The sequence below is a fragment of the Engraulis encrasicolus genome, chromosome 10 (genome assembly GCF_034702125.1).
Source record: "Engraulis encrasicolus isolate BLACKSEA-1 chromosome 10, IST_EnEncr_1.0, whole genome shotgun sequence".
In the NCBI taxonomy this organism is placed as follows: Eukaryota; Metazoa; Chordata; class Actinopteri; order Clupeiformes; family Engraulidae; genus Engraulis; species Engraulis encrasicolus.
In genome coordinates this window covers 53,388,533-53,409,193 of record NC_085866.1, presented here as the reverse complement: position 1 = coordinate 53,409,193, position 20,661 = coordinate 53,388,533, and the positions used below count along the sequence as shown (strand labels likewise).

At 44.0% G+C, this 20,661-nt stretch overlaps 1 protein-coding gene across 1 annotated transcript; it reads right to left on the bottom strand.

Annotated features, from left to right (window-relative positions):
• Nucleotides 1-4,393: 4,393 nt before the first annotated feature.
• On the bottom strand, nucleotides 4,394-17,004 carry LOC134457489 (uncharacterized). The gene is made up of 3 exons (XM_063209497.1): nucleotides 16,787-17,004; nucleotides 11,548-11,839; nucleotides 4,394-5,209 (listed from the first exon to the last, which is right to left on the bottom strand). Exons 1-3 carry the CDS (start codon nucleotides 17,002-17,004, stop codon nucleotides 4,394-4,396), a joined length of 1,326 nt encoding a protein of 441 aa, XP_063065567.1.
• Between the last annotated feature and the right edge of the window lie 3,657 nt (nucleotides 17,005-20,661).

Genomic DNA, 20,661 nt, shown 5'->3' with positions numbered 1-20,661 from the left:
AACTCCATTGACACCCATTCATTTTGCACTGTCCCGTGGTTAGGGTTAGCCAGTTGTGGCTAGTAGCAAGTTCCGTGAGTGAACACCCCTTGCTGGTACGCACGATTGCGTTTGATCTCCCTGTTATTCTGCTTAACTTTTTCATGTGTTGCGATCATGACAGAATCTGGTTACTTTCTCAGTGTCCCCACCGTTTGGCTCTGTGCTCTCGGTCAGCAATGCTCAACTTTGCAAGGCGACTTCTCTGCCAGTGACTGAACCTTTCCTATGGTTGTGCCCAGCGGTGCATGTCGGGCACGGTGAATTCCCAACTGTGCTTTTGCTGTCGCTAATGAAGCACGGATGCTCTTGTACATGGTTGACAAGGTTTGTCCACTTCGCCTCCATAAGATCTCCGTTGCCGTCTGGGGTGGAAGCTGCCGTCCAGTACAAGTGGTTGACGATGGCCGGCCTCCACAGCTTAATCGTCTCACACTTCCTTCGCGTGTCTCAGATGGCGCACTTGTGTAAGTGCACTGACATATAGTGCACTGTGTGCACTGTACACTTGCCTCTACAGTGCACGGGTTTCGCAGTTTAGTGCTGTCTCAGATTGCACACATTTGTTTCGCACTTACAGGAAATTACGTCGTGACACTTCGTCACGTTCTGCAAGTCAAATTTTGATTTCGCTACGCGGGAAACAATAATCACAATCAATATGTGGCTCGTCACCTTGGCCTTGTGTTTTGTTTACCTTCCCATAACAACATGGAGATTGGGCACAATCAGAAGGCGGCGCAGAATGCTTTTGAACTTGGCGGAGCTAGAAATGGTATGTTTTTTCATCGCACGTCTCCTACTCCACTGGGCTTAAAAGCCCCATGACATGACATGAACCCACAACTTGTTTGCGTCGCCTTCATAATTAGCCTAGATTCCCCTAGTACTTGTTAAGAGTACTTTTCCATCTCAGTTCTGTGACAGCAGACCTCGAAAAGTTCTTAATTTGGCATTTAAAACATTGTTGCATTGCAACCTCTACGCATGACGTCCTCTCTATTAAGCTGACTCCCGTCCTCATCCTGTGCTTGTCGCCGATAATGGGGGATAACAATATCCTGGGGGGTATTATTCATTTACCATCCGAATTGCAAATGAGAAAATGTATTAAAATAGCGCATTTGCGAGGGGGGTAGCAATAGGAGGACGTAGTTAGGATAGGCCTATTTGAGAGAAAAAAAGAGAAAAAAAAGCAGTGTTGCTGAGGTGGGTGGGCAACAGCAAACAGGAATTGTTGTTCTTGTCTCACCTTCACCTAGGCTGTCTGTAACTGTCAAGCAGCTCTTTTGTGAAAATGTATAAATGAAATGAAATGAAATAAATTCAATAAATATACTCTTTGCAATGACCCAGTAAATAATAGTAAACAATAATGACTTCACCAGAATAGTGTTGTTACATCAGCCTACAGTTTGTGTTCATCATCATGCATGTAAAAACATAAACACACACACACACACACACACACACAGGGTGGAGTAGGCCTACTAGAATATTTTGTTGGTTATGCTTACAACACAACAACTGATTGAAATGACAACAGCTCCGTAAAAACAAACGAGAGGACAGCACCAAGAAAGAACACAGACAAAAGTAAAATGTTCAGTACAGACTCAGAATATCTGTGTCCAGGGTGTCTGCAGGTTTTAACAAGTGAAATTTTAGACTTTTTTTAAGACTTTTTTTTAGACCATCATGGGCAAAATTTTAGACTTTTGGAGTATTACAAAATGAAATAAAGCCAGATTGTGGTCAATTGACAGGCGCGCACATACACTAAACACACACACACATTCACACGGAAGCCGACAGGGGGGGACAAAGGGGACGGTTGACGCGGGCCCTGAGAAAGAGGGGCCCCAGAATTGGGACCCAATTATATTGTATTTATGGAGAGGGGGGCCCTTTCAGATGATTTAGTCCTGGGCCCGGTAAAAGCTGTCAGCGGCCCTGCACACACACACAAACTGTGCATCTGAATGAATGCAATAATGCATAATATAAGCATAAAGAGATCTGATCATAAATGACCAGTGAAAAGGTGCAATGCTCGCTTTCACAATTTCAAGTGATCAAAGCCAGCAATTGTGAACAGTCTGTCTTTACATTGCACTGACTGAGGTTTTTAAATGTGAATAAGAATGCCATATGTGCAACACACCTATATCAAGAGGACCTAACCAAGATAGAAGAGCAGAACATGAGGTAACACCTTATGGCAGTTAATACTAATAACAAAATAGTTAGACACTTTGACCAACTCAGCCCTTGCCACTCAATCCAAAGATTCATGCCTTCCTATTCGTTTTAGGGGGTTGTACCAGAGGTCTCACGCAAGCGAGGGTGTAACTGCATCACACTGGGACTATGGAAAGCCAAGAGTGTCAGATTTCGCATCAAATTAGCACGTTAAGACAGAAATTCGCCCGTTAAAAGCGCCCGTTTTCCCGAAAATTCGCCGCTTTCTTCGCCGTCTTTCACCAACAACGGCCGCTCTGTACATGCGCCGTGATGCGTTGGAACGACGCACGTCGCCGATGCCCGTAGTTTCATGTCAAAGCGCGCGTTCCTGACGTGCGTCGCTACCAAGACAATGGGCGTTGAAGACGCGCGTTTTCCTAATATGATAATAATGTCCATCCTTCTTTTCCGAGAGCCAATGCATTTGAAGTGGTTGCGGCCAATCGCTGATCAAGACAGCCAGACCAAGACAGTTCATCACAGATGAATAACAGGAAGCAGGAAACTTTCTGATTAAAAATGTTAGTGCAATGACAAAACACTTGCTTAGGTCAGCGCAGGTTTGAACGCATAGCTCCTGTTCTTTCGCTCTCTCTCTCTGCAAAGGTTTTGTAATGTTCACTATCTTGCTGTTTTGTGTAGGCCTACTTTTGTGAATTGCGAAATGACGTAACAATAGCGCCGAAAATGGCAGCCTTGTTTTTCGCTCCTCATCTTTCTGATATATTTTTAATAATATTACTATGTATATACCTTTTTTTTCTACGACAAACAAGTGGCCTCATTCAGATTGACCGAGAGACACTACTGGAAATAAACTAAGTCTCACACTACCAGACTCCAAAGTAGTTTCTTCCACCAAGCAGTTCGATTGCTGAACTAATGCTGAAGACAACAAGGCACTTTCTTTCTTTGCACTTTTTCCACCCCCCTCTCTCTTTTTTTTGTTTTTAATCTTTTTGAGGACACAAAAAAATTACTCTTTGTAGGCTTCAAGCCTATAATAAGACGTAATAAACAAATCTTGAATCTTGAATCTTTCAACTCATCACATGTTCCGTCCTGTAGATGGCGCCACATAACGGGTAGGCTACTGGCAGAGCTGCAACAAGGCAACTCAACTGAATTCAACTGGGAGTGCTCCATTTACAACACACTTTGTTTAAGCAAAAGGAAAAAGGCTTTCATATATGTGTCACACACATACAATATTTAATTCATCTTGGGCTGGAAAAGGAGTGATTTGTAATATTATTGAATTTTGCCTGTATTTCACCAGGTTCTTGCTGAGATACTACATAGGCAAGGCGTATCTCTTTTTCAAGAGAGACCACGCCAAGATGACAGTACAGATTCTGTCATCTCGTTTATTTATGAGGAACCATTATGTATCTATTTCACACTACCCTTGATCACTAGTCAATACCTTAACATCTGTGCACTAGAACACAATCCAAATGTGCAAGAGTGTAATTACATTTTCATTGTGGAGTAGGAGACAAGGTATGGGTGCATCACCTTCCATCGGGGGTGTATCCAGAGAAGAGGTCTATTGTGTGACTAAGATGTCATATTTACTCGTAACGGCGGTTCCTCCATGGCTGTGGAAAGCATTATGAGCTTGGTAAAAGGTTAGTCATATGCAGGAAACATTCAGAAAACTAGTCAGACACATGTTTGGAACACAAGTGGCCCCTTTATTGTCATTCTTTTTGGCACAATGACATGCCAAAGATTCACCACTAAGTGCACACACAACGACTTAACGAGACAGACAAAACTGGCCCACCATCCCACTTAAAGCTGTATCATTATAAAGTGCCAGCATGACTTTTAAAAAAAATGTTATTACAAGCGGGGGACCAACAACAACAACAAAACACAAATTCCTTAGATGTGGTCATAGCATAACATAGGAAAGAGCACTGACTCGCTGCACTCCTGACGATGTAGGCCTATGTCAAGAACTATTTACAATGGGGATGAGTCCTTTCTCAGAGCTGGGCTCGTGAGGGTCACTAGTCGCACTACAGTCTTTCCTCTACGAGTAGGTGTCAGGGCTCGTGAGGGTCACTAGTTGCCCTTGAGTCAACATAACCCGGTAGAATACCTATGGCAAGGAGTCTAAAAAGACAATCAGGTCACGTAGGATTTGTAATCCATGCTGTCCCCTGGGTCCACCTAAAGGGTCAAACTGTGCCTGTATTTGTTGCACCACTGCCTCTTCCATAATGAAGTCTATGGAAGGCACAGTAACTCTCTCTGGCCAGTCCAACAATGCCGCCTCTTCCTGGGCAGCAGGGGCAACAGGATCTGGAGCAGCAGCTTGAGGAGGTGGAGGTTGTACATCACCCACAGGAGGGACAGCAAAAATTTCCTGCATGGCAGTCGAACCCCTTCCCTGCTGCTGAAGACACCCTTGGACAAAAATCTGCAGTGGGGTCCTGTGACCTTCCGTCCTCAGCCCATGGTTGTTCCACTGACTGCAAAAATCTGCCAAATCTTGGTTGAGCCTCGGGAGATAGATATAATGGAGAGCCCAGAGGTGCATGTCATTATCAGGGTCGACTATTCCCTCGCTCTCCAAAAAGGTGAACAGTTCGTGGTACACATTGACCAATCCACGCCAGAGGTCCCCCCAGAGCCTCTCTATGCGCTGATTATGCACACTCCTCCCCTGAATGGCACTGCCTCGATGGAAACCTCTGAAGACGTTCATAACGTCCCACACTGCAACGTTTTCTCCTCCTCGGTCGGTCCTGACCCGGGAGGGCACACCATAGCGAGCCACAGCATTGATAAAGCTCTCCAACACTGTAGTGCTGCGGTTGTTGGAGGAGGCTCTGAGGAACACGACCAGGCGACTGTAGCCATCAATCCCACCATGGATGACTATCCTCCAGACATGTGGACTCGAGTCCAGTGACTTGGACTCGAGTCTGACTCGAGTCAGCGGTGTGAAGACTTGCGACTTGAAATTTCAAGATCAGAAAGGACTTGCGACTCGACTCGACTTGCACGCCTTTGACTCGGGACTCGACTTGGACTTGACAGTTGTAACTTTCAATGACTTGGCGTGACTTGCCATGTTGGGTCTAAAAAAAAGTCCAAGTCCAACCCTTGTTTTCAGAATGCAACAGCCCGCCCACATTCTTTGTTTGAATCACGTCATTGTCCTAAGCGGTGCTATGCCATTGGCGGCCAGATGCGGCTGGCCTGAACGCGGCGACCAGCGGCAACAGTGAAACACCATTTGCGAGTCTCCAGAACAAACATAGCCTACATTTTAAACCATCGCGGAAGTTAATTTATCTCCCTCTCAGCCCCAACTCATTTTGCATTCTTAAAGGTGGGGTTGCAGGTATGACATCACGTTGGGGGCACTCCCCCAGGATTCTAAGGTTCTACATAGACTCCTATGAGCCTGCGGAACCCCCAACGTAATGTCATTATTGTACATTTTCTTAAAATGGCGAACCTGCAACCCCACCTTTAATAGGGTAGGCTATGGAAGTTTGCACTGTGATCAACAAATATTTTCTATCAATGTTGTAGGAAGTGTGTGTGGTGGGGCGCTGTGATGTGCTACACACGTGAAGCTCTCGCTCTCTCGCCCCTCGCTTACGACAGAAATTCAGTGAGAACCAAGCTGTCTAAATATTTTAGCTAAATGGTGATGGACATTGATTGTTGAACATTAGGCTATTTAAGCAGTAGGGTGCATCAGTTGCCCCCTATGAAAAGATATTGCCTTGGCCCTATAGTAGAAATGTTCTACACCCAGTAAAAACACACTGTGTAAAATATTTTGAAATTTGGATGAAGTCTACCGGGGCCACCAGCCCCATGAAAATAGAAAATAATGGTGATAGTCAAAATCTTGGATAGAAACAGGGCTGGACTGGCCATCTGGCATGGCGGGCATTTCCCCATGAGGGTGCGGGGCCCACCGGTGAGTCAGTTCTCCGGCACTAATAATAATGAGGGGGCCCCCTTAAATCCGAAAGTGCCCGGGCCCTATTTATCGCCCAGTCCAGCCCTGAATAGAAATGGACATTTTGCTGTATAAAGCTACCCAATAAAAACATAATGCCTTAGCTGTGTGATAAAAAAATTCTATGCACAGTAAAATCACTCTGTGGAAAATGTGTTGAAATTTAGATTAATTCTACTGGGTCCACCAGGCCCATGAAAATACAAAACAATGGTGATAGTGATGGGCAACCTGGATTCCAAAGTCCAGTGCCACATATTCCAAATATAGCCAATATAATGAACCAGCTGACCCACTGCCAGTATTAAGCAAGAGATTGCGAAGTTGTATGACTTTTGTGTGCTTCACCTGTGGGCCTAGGATTGTACAGGTAGCTGTTAATACCTGGTGGAACATCTGTACTAAAGCTGTGAATGCCCCTTGGAATGACTTGTGTTTTTTCAAGAAATCCCTGCAGTAGTTCAATAGAGTACATACAATACAACTGTATGTGATGTTGGAAAGAGTGGCTTCCCAAAACCTGTACTTAAGTGGGCAGTCATGGGTGAGCGGTTAGGGCGTCAGACTTGCATCCCAGAGGTTGCCGGTTCGACTCCCGACCCGCCAGGTTGGTGGGGGGAGTAATCAACCAGTGCTCTCCCCCATCCTCCTCCATGACTGAGGTACCGTGAGCATGGTACCGTCCCACCGCACTGCTCCCCATGGGGCGCCACTGAGGGCTGCCCCCTTGCACGGGTGAGGCATAAATGCAATTTCGTTGTGTGCAGTGTGCAGTGTTCACTTGTGTGCTGTGGAGTGCTGTGTCACAATGACAATGGGAGTTGGAGTTTCCCAATGGGCTTTCACTTTCGCTTTCACGCTTTCAAGTGGCTTCTAGGTATGTCATGGGTATCACCAGGTCCAGAGTCCATTGCCAAGGGCCTCTCATGTAAGTTATGGTACTCATCTGATGGAGTAAAGTGAAATACTACCACAGGCGATGGGATAAAGAAGTAATGGCACTCTTCAATACAGTTGTATTGACTGCCTTGTAGCCTAGGCATTCCAAGGAACATTCACAGCTTTAGTACAGATGTTCCTCCATGAATTGTAGCCCCACAGGTGAAACACACAAATATAACAGTCATGCAGCTTTGCAATATCTTGCTTGATACTAGCACTAGTAGATACTAGTGGTCCAAGGCAGCAAGGAATTGATATTGTGTTGCAAAAGAGCAAATTTGCCTAAATATAGCAGTTTGACCATCAGTCTGTCCTGAGACTGAAGTCTGTGTAAGTGGATCGACTGAATACACAACCTGCTTAGATATTCCTTCTGTTTGTGCTCCCAATACAGGTGATTTCACTAATTACCTCATCAACCTGGCTTAAGTGGTAATTAGGCTCAGCTGGTTCATTATATTGGCTGGGGCAAATGTGTCACGCGGTTTGTCCACCTCTGTTTTAAGACAATGGCAAACCTAGATTCAAAAGCTACAATCCAGTGCCACAGATTTCAAATTACCTGGTTTTACCTGTCCAATTGCCCTAACTGGAAAGATAAAACTAGGTATGTCATTTGGAATATGTGGCACTGGACTTCAGCTTTGGAATCGAGGTTGCCCATCACCATCACCATTATTTTGTATTTTCATGGGTCTGGTGGACCCGGTAGAATTCATCTAAATTTCAACATATTTTACACAGAGTGATTTTACTGTGCATAGAACATTTTTATCACACAGCTGAGACAATATGTTTTTATTGGGTAGCTTTATGCAGCAAAATGTCCATTTCTATTCCAAGATTCTGACTATCACCATTATTTTCTATTTTCATGGGGCTGGTGGCCCCGGTAGACTTCATCCAAATTTCAAAATATTTTACACAGTGTGTTTTTACTGGGTGTAGAACATTTTTACTATAGGGCCAAGGCAATATCTTTTCATAGGGGGCATCTGATGCACCCTATCCAGCAGTTGAAATAAAATAAAAAAACACTGCTGACATAACCGAACCACAGGACTTAATCTATTGTTGTTTTATAAAAGAGTAGGCCTACGCCTATCCGTTTTGCTTTCCCTGTCCTTTATGAATGCGCTTGCCTTCAGCCCCGGAAGGCTGTTACAGTATGTTCCGCTCCCACACACTATGCTTGCGAGTCAGTCACTTCAATGTGAAGTGCAGCCTTGCGAATAATTTCCACCATCGCGGACAAAACCACGTTATGATGGATATGTGGCGAGGTAAACTTTACGAATATGGCCTGCTTTTAAGTTTCCCCCAACCCAGGATGTGTCCGTAGGCTATGGCTTGATATCCCAGGGCTATTTCACGACCACAACTCCACGCGCTGAAAATGCATAAGCTCGCGCTTCTCAGTCTAGAAAGAGTAACCTCTCGGTAACATTCTTTGCATTTACCAGCCACCATCGGTTGAGTATTAGAATCAATACAAAAAGACACGTTTATACATGTCTTAGTCTTCCAGCATGCAATCGAAAATAGGCGAGCAGAGAACACTTGGTCTTGCATCCATCAAAAGATCTCCACCTGTTGCCTTCTTTAGATGCTGGGTGAATGGTTCCAAAGGGAAATAATGTAGCCTATAGCCTATTCATGACAGTCTTGCAAAGAGACAAGACAAACGACCAAAATTGTCAAATAATTGGTCAAGGCGCGAGATGAGGAATACTTCATGGCTATTGGAAAAACTTTGAAGAAACTAAGTGCAAGCAACACTGCTTCCCGCGAAGCTTGCGCTTGAGGGCTATAAACAAGATATGCGCCCGAACCTCACTGCTTGTTGTTCGATGACTTGAATCGAAACATTTCTAAGGACATCAGGGCTATCTTTGATTCCTGGAATACCGCCTCAGCCAGCTGAAATCAGAGTAGCAGTGTCCCATGTGTCAAATGGTAAGATAATGCCATACCTGTTCCTTGAAAGTTTTAGGCCTAACACTCAGCCTTGACACACTATCATGTCAGCCACATAATTTCAAACGCAATCTTTAATGAAGCCTATCGTGAAGTTTAAATGTAATGCGAGGTAGAGGTTGCTGCTCTGCTGAGCAAGACATGGGCATGGGTCGGCTCCCGTGGATAAAAAGCATGTTCCCTCTCGCTCCTTGCGCGCGCGAACCTTGTATCTCGTGGTGTCGACACCGCTTTATCTTATGTTTCTCACAGTTCGAACTACATGCTTTGTTTGGTATTTTGGGGGAGTTTGGAGTCGCAATTACCGCTGCTTGGAAATGACACGTTAGAGCTACACGACGCCAGCACCGGAGAACTGGGATGTAACCCTGTTTTCCAAATTAACAAAAATTAGGAAACATAGAAGCAGAACTTTGTTTGGCTACAATCTATGACCTGGACGGTAAACTTAATCTTTTTGAAGAGGCATGAACAGCATACAAGTGCCTTTGTGGGGGAGGAGAGGGCGATTGGGGAGAACAGGGAGACGAGAGCATGGCGCGAGGCGCATATTCGCTCGGGAAAAATGGGAGCGAAATGTTGGATAGGGCATTACACACCTTCCTTCTTCCTACACTGTAGGTTGCCGTAACTGACATTCTGCAGCGCTAACGCCGTGTTTAATTGACAGCGTGCTGGCGAATAGTCTAGTAGCCTAATATAATTAACAAGACGTGGATTAATGACTGTGCAAACGAAGTTCTAGTTAACTTGGACTGTGACGCAGTAAAAATGGTTGGTGATGGGCCATTGCGGCGAGAATGTGAGGGGGAAAGCGACAATGCCGATATCAGCTTCAACAATAGTAGAGTAGAGTAGAGTAGTAGGCGAGAATGTGAGGGGGAAAGCGACAATGCCGATATCAGCTTCAACAATAGTAGAGTAGAGTAGAGTAGTAGAGTAACTTTATTGATCCCCAGGGGGAAATTCAGGAAATGCATCATTACTTTACCAGGAATTTAATCCAACTAACTAGGCCTACTTTGTCCTCATTTCTTAGCCCATATGGACAAGTGTCTACTAGGCTAAATACTGTTGGCACGTAGCCTACAGCAGACTATAGCCTAGTGCTGCACCATGCATGTGCTCATTGGTGGGTTCACAGTTATGACACTGTCAATGCTCAGCTTCTGGTTCACAGATAATGGGATGAAGTGAACATCATGGACCAGCTGAGACAGGGCTGCCTGCTGATCATCCTGTCTCACATGTGTAGCCCCACCCCCCATACGCACGCACACACACACACACTGGGCTCAATTAAAAAAAAAAGAAATTGATTACCCCTGCTGTATGTCATATCTTGATGAGAATGGTGAGCTTAATATGGTACCTTAGGGAAAATGGCGTCTTTTAAAGCCAAACTAAAATGTTTACATTAGTCGAGTGTTACACTACAGTAAAGAGAGGGGGGAGGGTGGGTAGCACCTGTAAGACATGAATAGGCTACTACTTTCACCCTTGGCCTTTGTGGGTAAGTCAAACATAGTACGCTGAAAGTGTGAATCCGCGTTTTCAGGTCGGTAGTGTAATGTCTTGACAAAACCTTCCAGCCAAAGCTGTCAGCGGCCCTGCCTGTGCTCCTAGTGAAAAAGTTAACCATAGTCCTGTCCTTAGCGTTATGATGCTAGAGTCTGTACAACTTACAACCTTGACTAGATATGACCGGCCCACCACCAAGACCAGGGTGGAGTAGTGGAATAGGTTTATGCCATCAGATGATGGAACGGACACACACACACACATACGCACACATTCTTGCAAACAGGACTATTTGCCCACTGGACAGTAAATATTTGGCATATGGTTGCTCCTTTGTTTAAGTACAAATTCACATGAAATGTATTTTTATGTGAAAAAAATATGAAATTAAATGTCATTTTACATGCACACAGCACAAGCAGTAGTTTGGTTTAGACTGATTTCTCAGCAACTGTTTTAGTAATTGTCATCTTTTTACTCAGGTCTCATTATTATACTAATGAATTTATGATCGAAATTGTGATTGCAAATAGAAAATTCCTTTGTGACTTGTTAAGGACTTGAAAAAAAAATGAGACTTGGACTTGGACTTGACTTGGCTAGGGTATGACTTGGACTTGGACTTGACTTGGTCAGATGTGTCTTGACTTGTGACTAGACTCGGACTTGAGAGGAAAGACTCGAGACTTACTTGTGACTTGCACATTAGTGACTTGGTCACACCTCTGCTATCCTCCACCTAAAAACACATTGTGAATGTTAATGTAAGCAATGACATTGAAAGTCGCAAGTGCAAAATATCTGAGAATAACTGCATTTAAAAAAAGCACATACCTTATTAGTTTGTGGTTTCCATCAATGTGCCACAATGATTTGGGACCTTGGACACTGTAACTGCGTCTCTCCGGTCTCTGCAGCAACGACCTCAGAGCAGCACCCCCCGGGTTTGTGCGCAGCATGCTTTCCCGCACCCTTCTTCTTTGCACACGGACTCCTCTCGCATGCAATGATGCTCTTACCGACTCAGGACCCAGCCTGTCATTGCCTGCCACCAGCTCTGTGACTAGGTCATCCAATTCATTGTCTGTAATGCTGGAATACACCCGGCCCAAGTTGGATAGCCTGTTACAGAATAGAAAGCAGTCATTTTCATTATAACTCAGAGGATGTCAAAGATTCACCATAAATTGCACATGTTAAACATTAAACAAGGATGGGCCAATCAAACATAAAAGGAAGTTTCTCAGTGATGGTTTCTTTTAAACAAGCCTGTGTGAAAAAGTATTTGCCTCCAGAACCTTATCACTTGTTGTCACACCCCCAGCAGCAACAATTTTATTGAAGTTTCACAAGAACTGAGAAGCAGTCTTGCACATCAGCGTGGATGAATTTTGGCCATCTCTTCTGTGCGTAATTGTTTTAAAATCAGCTGAAGTGGATGGATCCCATGCATGAACACAAATGAATGGTTACAAATGGATGGCTGGACATCATCCCTCAGGATTTGTGAAGAGCCAAATTCATGCTTACTTCAATCAAAGCTGGTATGTCCCGAGGCAGCAAAATAGCCCCAAAGCATGAAACTCCAAGATGTTTCACTTTTGACATGTGAATCTTTTTTTTTTTTTTTTTTAATCAAAATTCATACCAGATGTTACAGGAGGCTCTCCTTTCAAAATATTCAACTTCTGTTACATCTGTCTGCAGAATATTTTCTGAGAAGCTTTGTATGCATTGTCAAAATGTTTTTAGCAAATGTGAGACAAGCCTTGATGCTCTCCTTGTCATGGGTGGCTTTGGCCTTGGAACTGTTACATGCATGCAACGTTTGCCTCTTATGGTTGAGTCATGAACGCTTCCATTTTGCTCAGTAATTAACACCTTAATATGGTAAGACATTGTTCTGTGTTCCTTTCTGAACCCTTGGTTCCACACCATCTTCTTGGGATAATTTTAGTGTGACAACCGCTCTTATGTTCATCATGATGCTCAGCACTACAACATGCTTTCTCCAATTGTACATAATGGCTCTTGTTTGCAGTTGCCCCAATGATTTAGAAATTACTTTGTAACCTTTTACAGTCTTTTACAGTTTACATGTATCGTTGATGGATCACAGTGTGGTGTCTGAAAGGCCTGGTACCAGCCAGACATGGCCAGCACTTAAATATTTCAGTCAGTCATAATGAATACTAAAATATGTCAGAGTACTATAAAATGTCGTGTTTGCACCCACTGTTAATGTCAAGTGATCAGAAAGGTGATTTGATGTGTTCTAAGATTCCAACACAATGGGAATTAGCTGCTTTATGGAAAGGGTGATTTGCACTGTCACTTCTATCCTGCTACCCACTTTATTTTCAGGCCTGTTACACAGTTGACATGAAGTGCACTTACAAGGTTTTGCCAACGTTGTTATGAGTAGTGTCAGCTGTCTGTAGTGGTGGATATCTGTGCCCTACGAAGGCAAAGTGGAGTAACTACCCCAACATTGCGTTCAAAGTCTTGGTATTAGGTTGGATATTGTAGATACTGCAAATGTGACAAAGTCATTTCTGTAAACGGGGCGTGTTTGAAACATAAAGCTTTGTCACAAGATAAGGGAGGAGTAATGAAGACCATTTTCAGTCCTAACTCATATTTGAAAAGACATGAAGTTACTGCACTTTGCCTTTGTAGGGCAGTAACAGGCTATTGGTTTATTGTACATTATGTGTCTGTTTATTTATATGTGCACTTAGTGGTGAATCTTTGGCATGTCATTGTGCTAATAGAATGACAATAAAGGGGCCACTTGTGATCCAAAAATGTGTCTGACTAGTATGTTTCCTGCATATGACTAACCTTTTACCAAGCTCATAATGCTTTCCACAGCCATGGAGGAACCGCCGTTACGAGTAAATATGACATCTTAGTCACACAATAGACCTCTTCTCTGGATACACCCCCAATGGAAGGTGATGCACCCATACCTTGTCTCCTACTCCACAATGAAAATGTAATTACACTCTTGCACATTTGGATTGTGTTCTAGTGCACAGATGTTAAGGTATTGACTAGTGATCAAGGGTAGTGTGAAATAAATACATAATGGTTCCTCATAAATAAACGAGATGACAGAATCTGTACTGTCATCTTGGCGTGGTCTCTCTTGAAAAAGAGATACACCTTGCCTATGTAGTATCTCAGCAAGAACCTGGTGAAATACAGGCAAAATTCAATAATATTGCAAATCACTCCTTTTCCAGCCCAAGAAGAATTAAATATTGTATGTGTGTGACACATGTATGAAAGCCTTTTTCCTTCAGTTGAGTTGCCTTGTTGCAGCTCTGCCAGTAGCCTACCCGTTATGTGGCGCCATCTACAGGACAGAACATGTGATGAGTTGAAAAATAAAAGATTCAAGATTAGTTTATTACTTCTTATTGTAGGTTTGAAGCCTATAAAGAGTAAACATCTGTGTGTTTTTTGTGTCCTCAAAAAAGATTTCACAATAAAAAAAGAGAGGGGGGGGGTGCAAAGAAAGTACCTTGTTGTCTTCAGCATGAATTCAGTAATCTAACTGCTTGGTGGAAGAAACTACTTTGGAGTCTGGTAGTGTGAGACTTAGTTTATTTCCAGTAGTGTCTCTCGGTCATACTGAATGAGGCCACTTGTTTGCCATAGAAAAAAAGGTATATAGGCCGCCTACATAGTAATATTATTAAAAATATATCAGAAAGATGAGGAGCGGAAAAAAAAGGTTGCCATTTTCGGCGCTATTGTTACGTCATTTCGCAATCCACAAAAGTAGGCCTACACAAAACAGCAAGATGGTGAACATTACAAAACCTTTGCAGAGAGAGAGAGAGAGAGAGAGAAAGAACATGAGCTATGGCGTTCGAAACTGCTCTGACCTAAGCAAGTTGATTGCACTAACATTTTAATCAGAAAGTTTCCTGTTTCCTGTTATTCATCTGTGATGAACTGTCTTGGTCTGGCTGTCTTGATCAGCGATTGGCCGCAACCACTTCAAATGCATTGGCTCTCGGAAAAGAAGGATGGACATTATTATCATATTAGGAAAACGCACGTCTTCAACGCCCGTTGTCTCGGTAGCGACGCACGCTTTGACATGAAACTACGGGCGTCCAACGCATCATGGCGCACGTACAGAGCGGCCGTTGTTGGTGAAAGACAGAGAAAAAAGGGGCGAATTTTCGGCAAAACGGGCGCTTTTAACGGGCGAATTTCAGTCTTAACGTGCTAATTTGATGCGAAATCTGACACTCTTGGCTTTCCATACGGGACAGCTCAACAGAGCGTGATGCGAGAGAGCCTCTGCCACGGCGCGAGAGTCGATGTAAAACGCAGCTGGCTACTCAAAATTGAGCGCTCGTTTGAAATAGGCTTACCATATTTTCAAGCAGCACTATAATGTGACGCTACATGGTGATCAATTCAGAAGCAGCAGGCAAAGAAAACACAAAACTTGGTTATAACAACTAAGTCATCCATCGACATAGCAGATATCTTATCCATTCTGTTAAATTAATTGCACAATATTATATGTTTCATGGGATTTGACTCCTGAGGTGTTTCACACTGACGGACCTAGAGCTAATGAGAAGTGTATGTGACAACACACATGAAACGTTTGTGCGTTGACATGACCGTAACAGCCCAAATGACCACCAGTTTGCAAATTGCCACCACGGAACCAGTACAAAATACTGGCTCGTAATTTTAGATTAGCCACACACACACCGTCGCTACTCTCTTTCGCTCACACAGACACAATCAAGCTTCGGCAACTTTGAGGCTAACAACTACGGTATGCAAGACTGCTAAGCCACGGCTATACCAACACCTGACTATTCCATCACCACTGCAAGGACTAAAAAACACTTCTTACCTGAAACGATTCACACTGGTGCTGACCTTGGCTTGCACTGTCACATTTGTCTTCAGTTTTAAATCGACACATTTTCTTCCTAATAGAAACCGTTCTTTTTCAATGAGGTGGTGTGACTAACTTCCCTCATTAGGGCCAAAACATACCAAGGCGGAACGGAACGGTCGCAGGACGGACGCGGTCTTTCTGCTTAGTTTTGGCCGGCGTGCTTTTCTCTGCCTTGCACACTGACAGCGTCGGCGTGCGCGGCCAGTCCTGTTCAAAACCCTCCCCACAGCTAAAGATAGCGTGCTACTTTGCCATTCATTTGAATGGGACACCGCCGGTTGCCGGCGTGAAAAATTCGCTGGAGTTCTATTTTCCAAATGCAGCGCGGCGCGGAGCCGGCTCCCGCGCCGCTGACGCCCGACTACCGCCGGTTGGTGTGTAAGGACAGATAGGTTTCAATGTATTTTCACCGATGCCGGTAAAAAACGCGTCCGTTCCGCGACGCTTTACCGCCTTGGTGTGTAAGACCCCTAAGTTAACTTATTCCAGGTGTTTAAGATAGTCAAGTAGCCTATTTATCTAATGTATGGCCAATGCAACGCCATTAATATCGCTTTTACAACAATGTCTATATATAAACAGTGTCTAGATACCACTAACGTGGGCTAGTAGGACTGCGCGGTGGAAGAAGAGGAGGAGCTACAGTACATTTCCGTATCTGTAGTTTTATTATTGTACGTTGCACACAGCAACATGTCATGTAGAACTACACAGACCATAACTGCCACAATACCAGAAAAAAAAACTGCGGCGTGGAAAAGGATGTAAAAACAAAGCGAAACAAAACAAATGAACGTTAATCCTTTTGTCAATAATTTGCATTGAAACTTAGGTCTTTAATTACTCAAACTCAATTTTAGACCAACAGTGCAAAATATCCCTAAATTTTTGACTTTTTTAGGCCTAAAATGGGAAATGTGTAATTTTAGACTTTTTTAGACCCCACGGACACGCCTGTGCTCTACACTACATTGCTTTTTAAAATAAGTCCTTACCATGATAGTAATGAAAATATACATCAATATTGTTGTAAAAATCAAAAGGCTATCCCTGTTTCCCTTTTCATCTACAGCCTCTACAGCAACCTCCCCATCCCAAGCGCTGCTGTGTGATCAACAGAACTGTACCAGTGCTGGCCATCTATTTTGATGGACACAGCGACATGCGCATTGACTACCGCGTGACCAGGGAGACGTTCAACGCCCTTCTGGACATCCTGGGGAGGCGGTATGATCACGGGTGGAGACCAGAAATAGAGACCCTGGTCTTCCTGTTCTGGCTGGCCAGTGCTACTTCTTACCGTGTTGTAGCACGGGCTTTCGACATGCCCCGCTCCACGGTCCATCGCCTTGTGCATAAAGTCACAAGAAAGTTGCAAACCTACTGCCTAGGGTGGTCAGATTCCTGGGGGGGAACTGCGTAGGTTGGAGGGGTCGGTTCGTCCGGATGGGGGCGTTATTGATCGCCTATTGCCTAACGGCCCGTGCCCACACAGAGTAATTCCGCTCCGCTCTCATTGACTTTGAATGGGGGCGATATCGCGCTTGACAGCGCGGACGTGAACCGCAGCGGGACGCGATTTGATATAGACGAGTTCTCTATATCATGCAAATTTAATGGTCCAATAACCAATCAGATGGGCGTATGGGTAGCAAGGGCAGGAGTTATAAATTTTTTTGAAAAACATGGCGGCGATTTCTGTGATTTCCAACATCACGTTTTTGCTTAATATAAAGACCCTAAATGCTTATAAATGTCACGACTACCACGGATTGATCTAAAAATGCACCACGAACTTATGTACCGGTAACACAAATAGGTTACCCCACATTGCCATTTGATCACTCAATGTTTTGATCTAACCGGGTAAGCTAACGTTAGCATTTTACCAGAACCAGGCAGCTTCAAGCTTATATTAGACTACTTCTGTACTTCTTTAATGATATAACGGGGCTTAAATGTTATCTAGGACCAAAACACAATCACATTTAAGCCATGTACACACTGTGTTGTGATATTGGGTGAGTAATGTGTGCATACGACCGTTCGGCGTTTGTTATCTCGCTCGGTCTACCCGGTGTCAGCTGCGAGACATAGGCCGCGCCGCGAGGCTCGAAAGCCGGGTGAGCAGCGTAGTTAGCCCCGGGGAGAATCTAATGGGAGTATCCGTGACCACACCACCCACCAGCGCGATATTGCGCGTCGCGGATCCCGCCTGGCAGCTTCCCCAGTGGGTACTAGGCGTAAGGCCTCAACCATTAGGGAATACCACTTCCAAGAAGCGGCAGTGGCCTCCCCCCCTCTGTACTCACCCCTGTACGGGGCTTCTTAAAGGGACACTCCACCCATTTTGCATTAGGCTTTCCATTGATAGACACCCAGTCATACTTTTGAATGGTCTTTCAAAAATCTCTCAATTCCCCCTGAGATTGGAGAAATCCACCTCTCTTAACACTTCCTATGTCAATGATGTAAAAATGGTCATTTTGCATCATTGACATAGGAAGTGTAAGAGAGGTGGATTCACAGACATCATATATGAAGACTAGATACGTCATCGCGTATTTCAAGCACGTCCGCACAGGTCGGCCATATTAGAGCAGCCTAAACTCTCCACAGACCCCCGTTACACCTGAAGTAAACTGAAGAATTGAAACGTCGAGATACTTAAAAATGTATACTGTTGCGTCGCTGAAATATTGACACGTGTATATAAATGGTAGGGCTCCTTAAAACTTAAGTGTAGACTGGGGTAAAACGCCCAAGAGATGCATCCCACTTAGCCTATTGTCCAAACATTTAGATAGACCTACAGCAAATACACATTTTACGTTGACGTCATGGATATATTCATTGCACCAAATTAAAGACGACAGAGATGTACAGCGCAACAAGTTCATTCTATCTGGATGGCTTTAGCGTCATGACTCATTTTGAACACAAGGTGGAGCTGTCGAAACCAAAGCATAGGCTATACTACAAGTGAACGTTTATTTGTTATATTACTGAAAATATAAAAGATTACGTTGTGCATTTGTTTATGGGATCTATTTAATTACATGAATAAGCCTACCGAACTATATTATACATGATTTTAGACCTATGCACATAATAATATAATGTAATATAATATAATAATATTGTGAATAACCATCACTATGCAGTATCAACATATACGTTCGTTTGGAATTTTTTATACTGAATAAAAAAACAACCCTTTCAAAATTCGATATAAATTTGAGGGAATTATGGCCATCTGAAGAGTATACAACACCCAAAACTCACTGCAACTGGTTGAGCCAGAAGGCTGCTTTAACATGGCCGCCATGCGCGGACGTTTGACTTGCATGACGGGAACGCGGACGACGCATCTAGTCTTCATATATGATGTCTGTGGGTGGATTTCTGTTGAGACTACAAGCTTTTTTCCCACCTTTTCAACCCCGTCCATAGGGGGTTGGACCTAATGCTCTAACAGACCTATCACAGATCAGTGTCCCAGTGCTTTTGAAATCACTGGCATTGAGGCTCCAGTAAGCAGTGTTGCCAGATTGGGCTGTTTCCCACCCAATTGGGCTGCTTGGGATGGCCGTCTGCGGGTAAAAATGGCATTTTACAGGACACCTAGCACAATAATTCCCATCGACATCAATAGAATTGGGCGGGATTTAGTGCTTCCAGGCGGGTTTTGAGCATTTTTTGGGCTGGAAATCATCAGCCTCATCTGGCAACACTGCCAGTAAGTCACTGGCATAGCTGGAAAGGAGAAGCTGGAGCACACTGCAGCTTAGTTTTCAAGACTTTACACCCGACCAACGTTTCGGTGTTGCTACACCTTCTTCAGAGTCAAATGATAGCAAGAGAGAGACACACATTTCAGGACTTGACATGCACAGGTGATCCCACTTGGTTTGGCTAAATTGGTCTCATCTCATTGCAGGTAATTGACCCCACCCCCCAACACCAGGACAAGATTGCCTGGAGTGCTGCTGTCTTGCTCTTTCCACAAGGATAGGAAGCAGTGTCACATCTCCATAGTGCATGCATCCCCAGAAGACTTTGACACCCATCACTCCATTTTCTAACAGTGGCATTTACAGGTATATTCAGGATGGTGCCATTCCACTTTCTCCATCTGCACTGTTTATTTAACATGGGCCCTCCAAGCCCAATTAGTGTTACAAAATTTTTTTTAAAAAAATTCTGCCAAAGTCGCTATTGGCTCGCTGAAAAATCGCTTAAAGACGTCATGACGTCACGCTGATCCCTAGAAAACGTGCCCACTTGCCTGGTTAACACCAGACCTAATCACAAGTGAGATCGAAACGATTGTGTAGAACTAAAGGCAGTATGGGAGTACCCAGGCTATTTGTTCACAGTGTAGAGTAGAGTAGTTTATTTGTTACATACAAAGCCATAACCAAGGTTACCGCTTGTAGTGAAATGACGGTTCTGGTAAAACTCCACACCGTGCAGAAATCATTACACTAAAATGTCAACATAAATAGACACATTAAATAAATAAGCAGCAGTATAGAAAATGTCCATAGAGGTCAGATTGTTCATAGATGTGTCGATCGAGGCGAGAGTTGGACGCGCCGCTTTACAAAGCAGACAGCTGTGCGGTGTCCGAGGCTCCGGGTGGATACGGTGCTAGATGAGATGAGACTACACATCGCGGGTGGCAAAACTGCATGCTCTCACCCCACGCTATAGGCAACACTGTGATGGTCCCCACTCATCTGGTGTCCGTGACCTCTTGTAGTCAGTAGTGCAAGGCTTGTCGGGATGACAATGTTTCTCTGCCAGGCCGGTTGGTAGGCTATGCGCATTCTGATCTCCATGGAGTTCCGTTGCGCTGCGGTGATCCGACAACATCGATTTGGATTAAGAAATAAAAACAAAAATGCAGACGGCAATAAATAGCACTAAAAAGTGCTTTCTATAAACACATCATCATATCTGTCCGAAATGTTGACTTCATATGGACTAAATAGATTTA

Bases quoted from the DNA above. Each gene is read 5' to 3' on its own strand.
- LOC134457489 (XM_063209497.1), bottom strand. From the start codon at position 17,004: ATGGACCGTGGAGCGGGGCATGTCGAAAGCCCGTGCTACAACACGGTA. The intron at 11,840-16,786 runs GTACAGTTCTGT...ATTCTGTAACAG, and splicing joins AAAATAGATGGCCAGCACTG to GCTATCCAACTTGGGCCGGG. The intron at 5,210-11,547 runs GTGCTTTTTTTA...CTCGAGTCCAAG, and splicing joins ACCACAAACTAATAAGGTAT to TCACTGGACTCGAGTCCACA.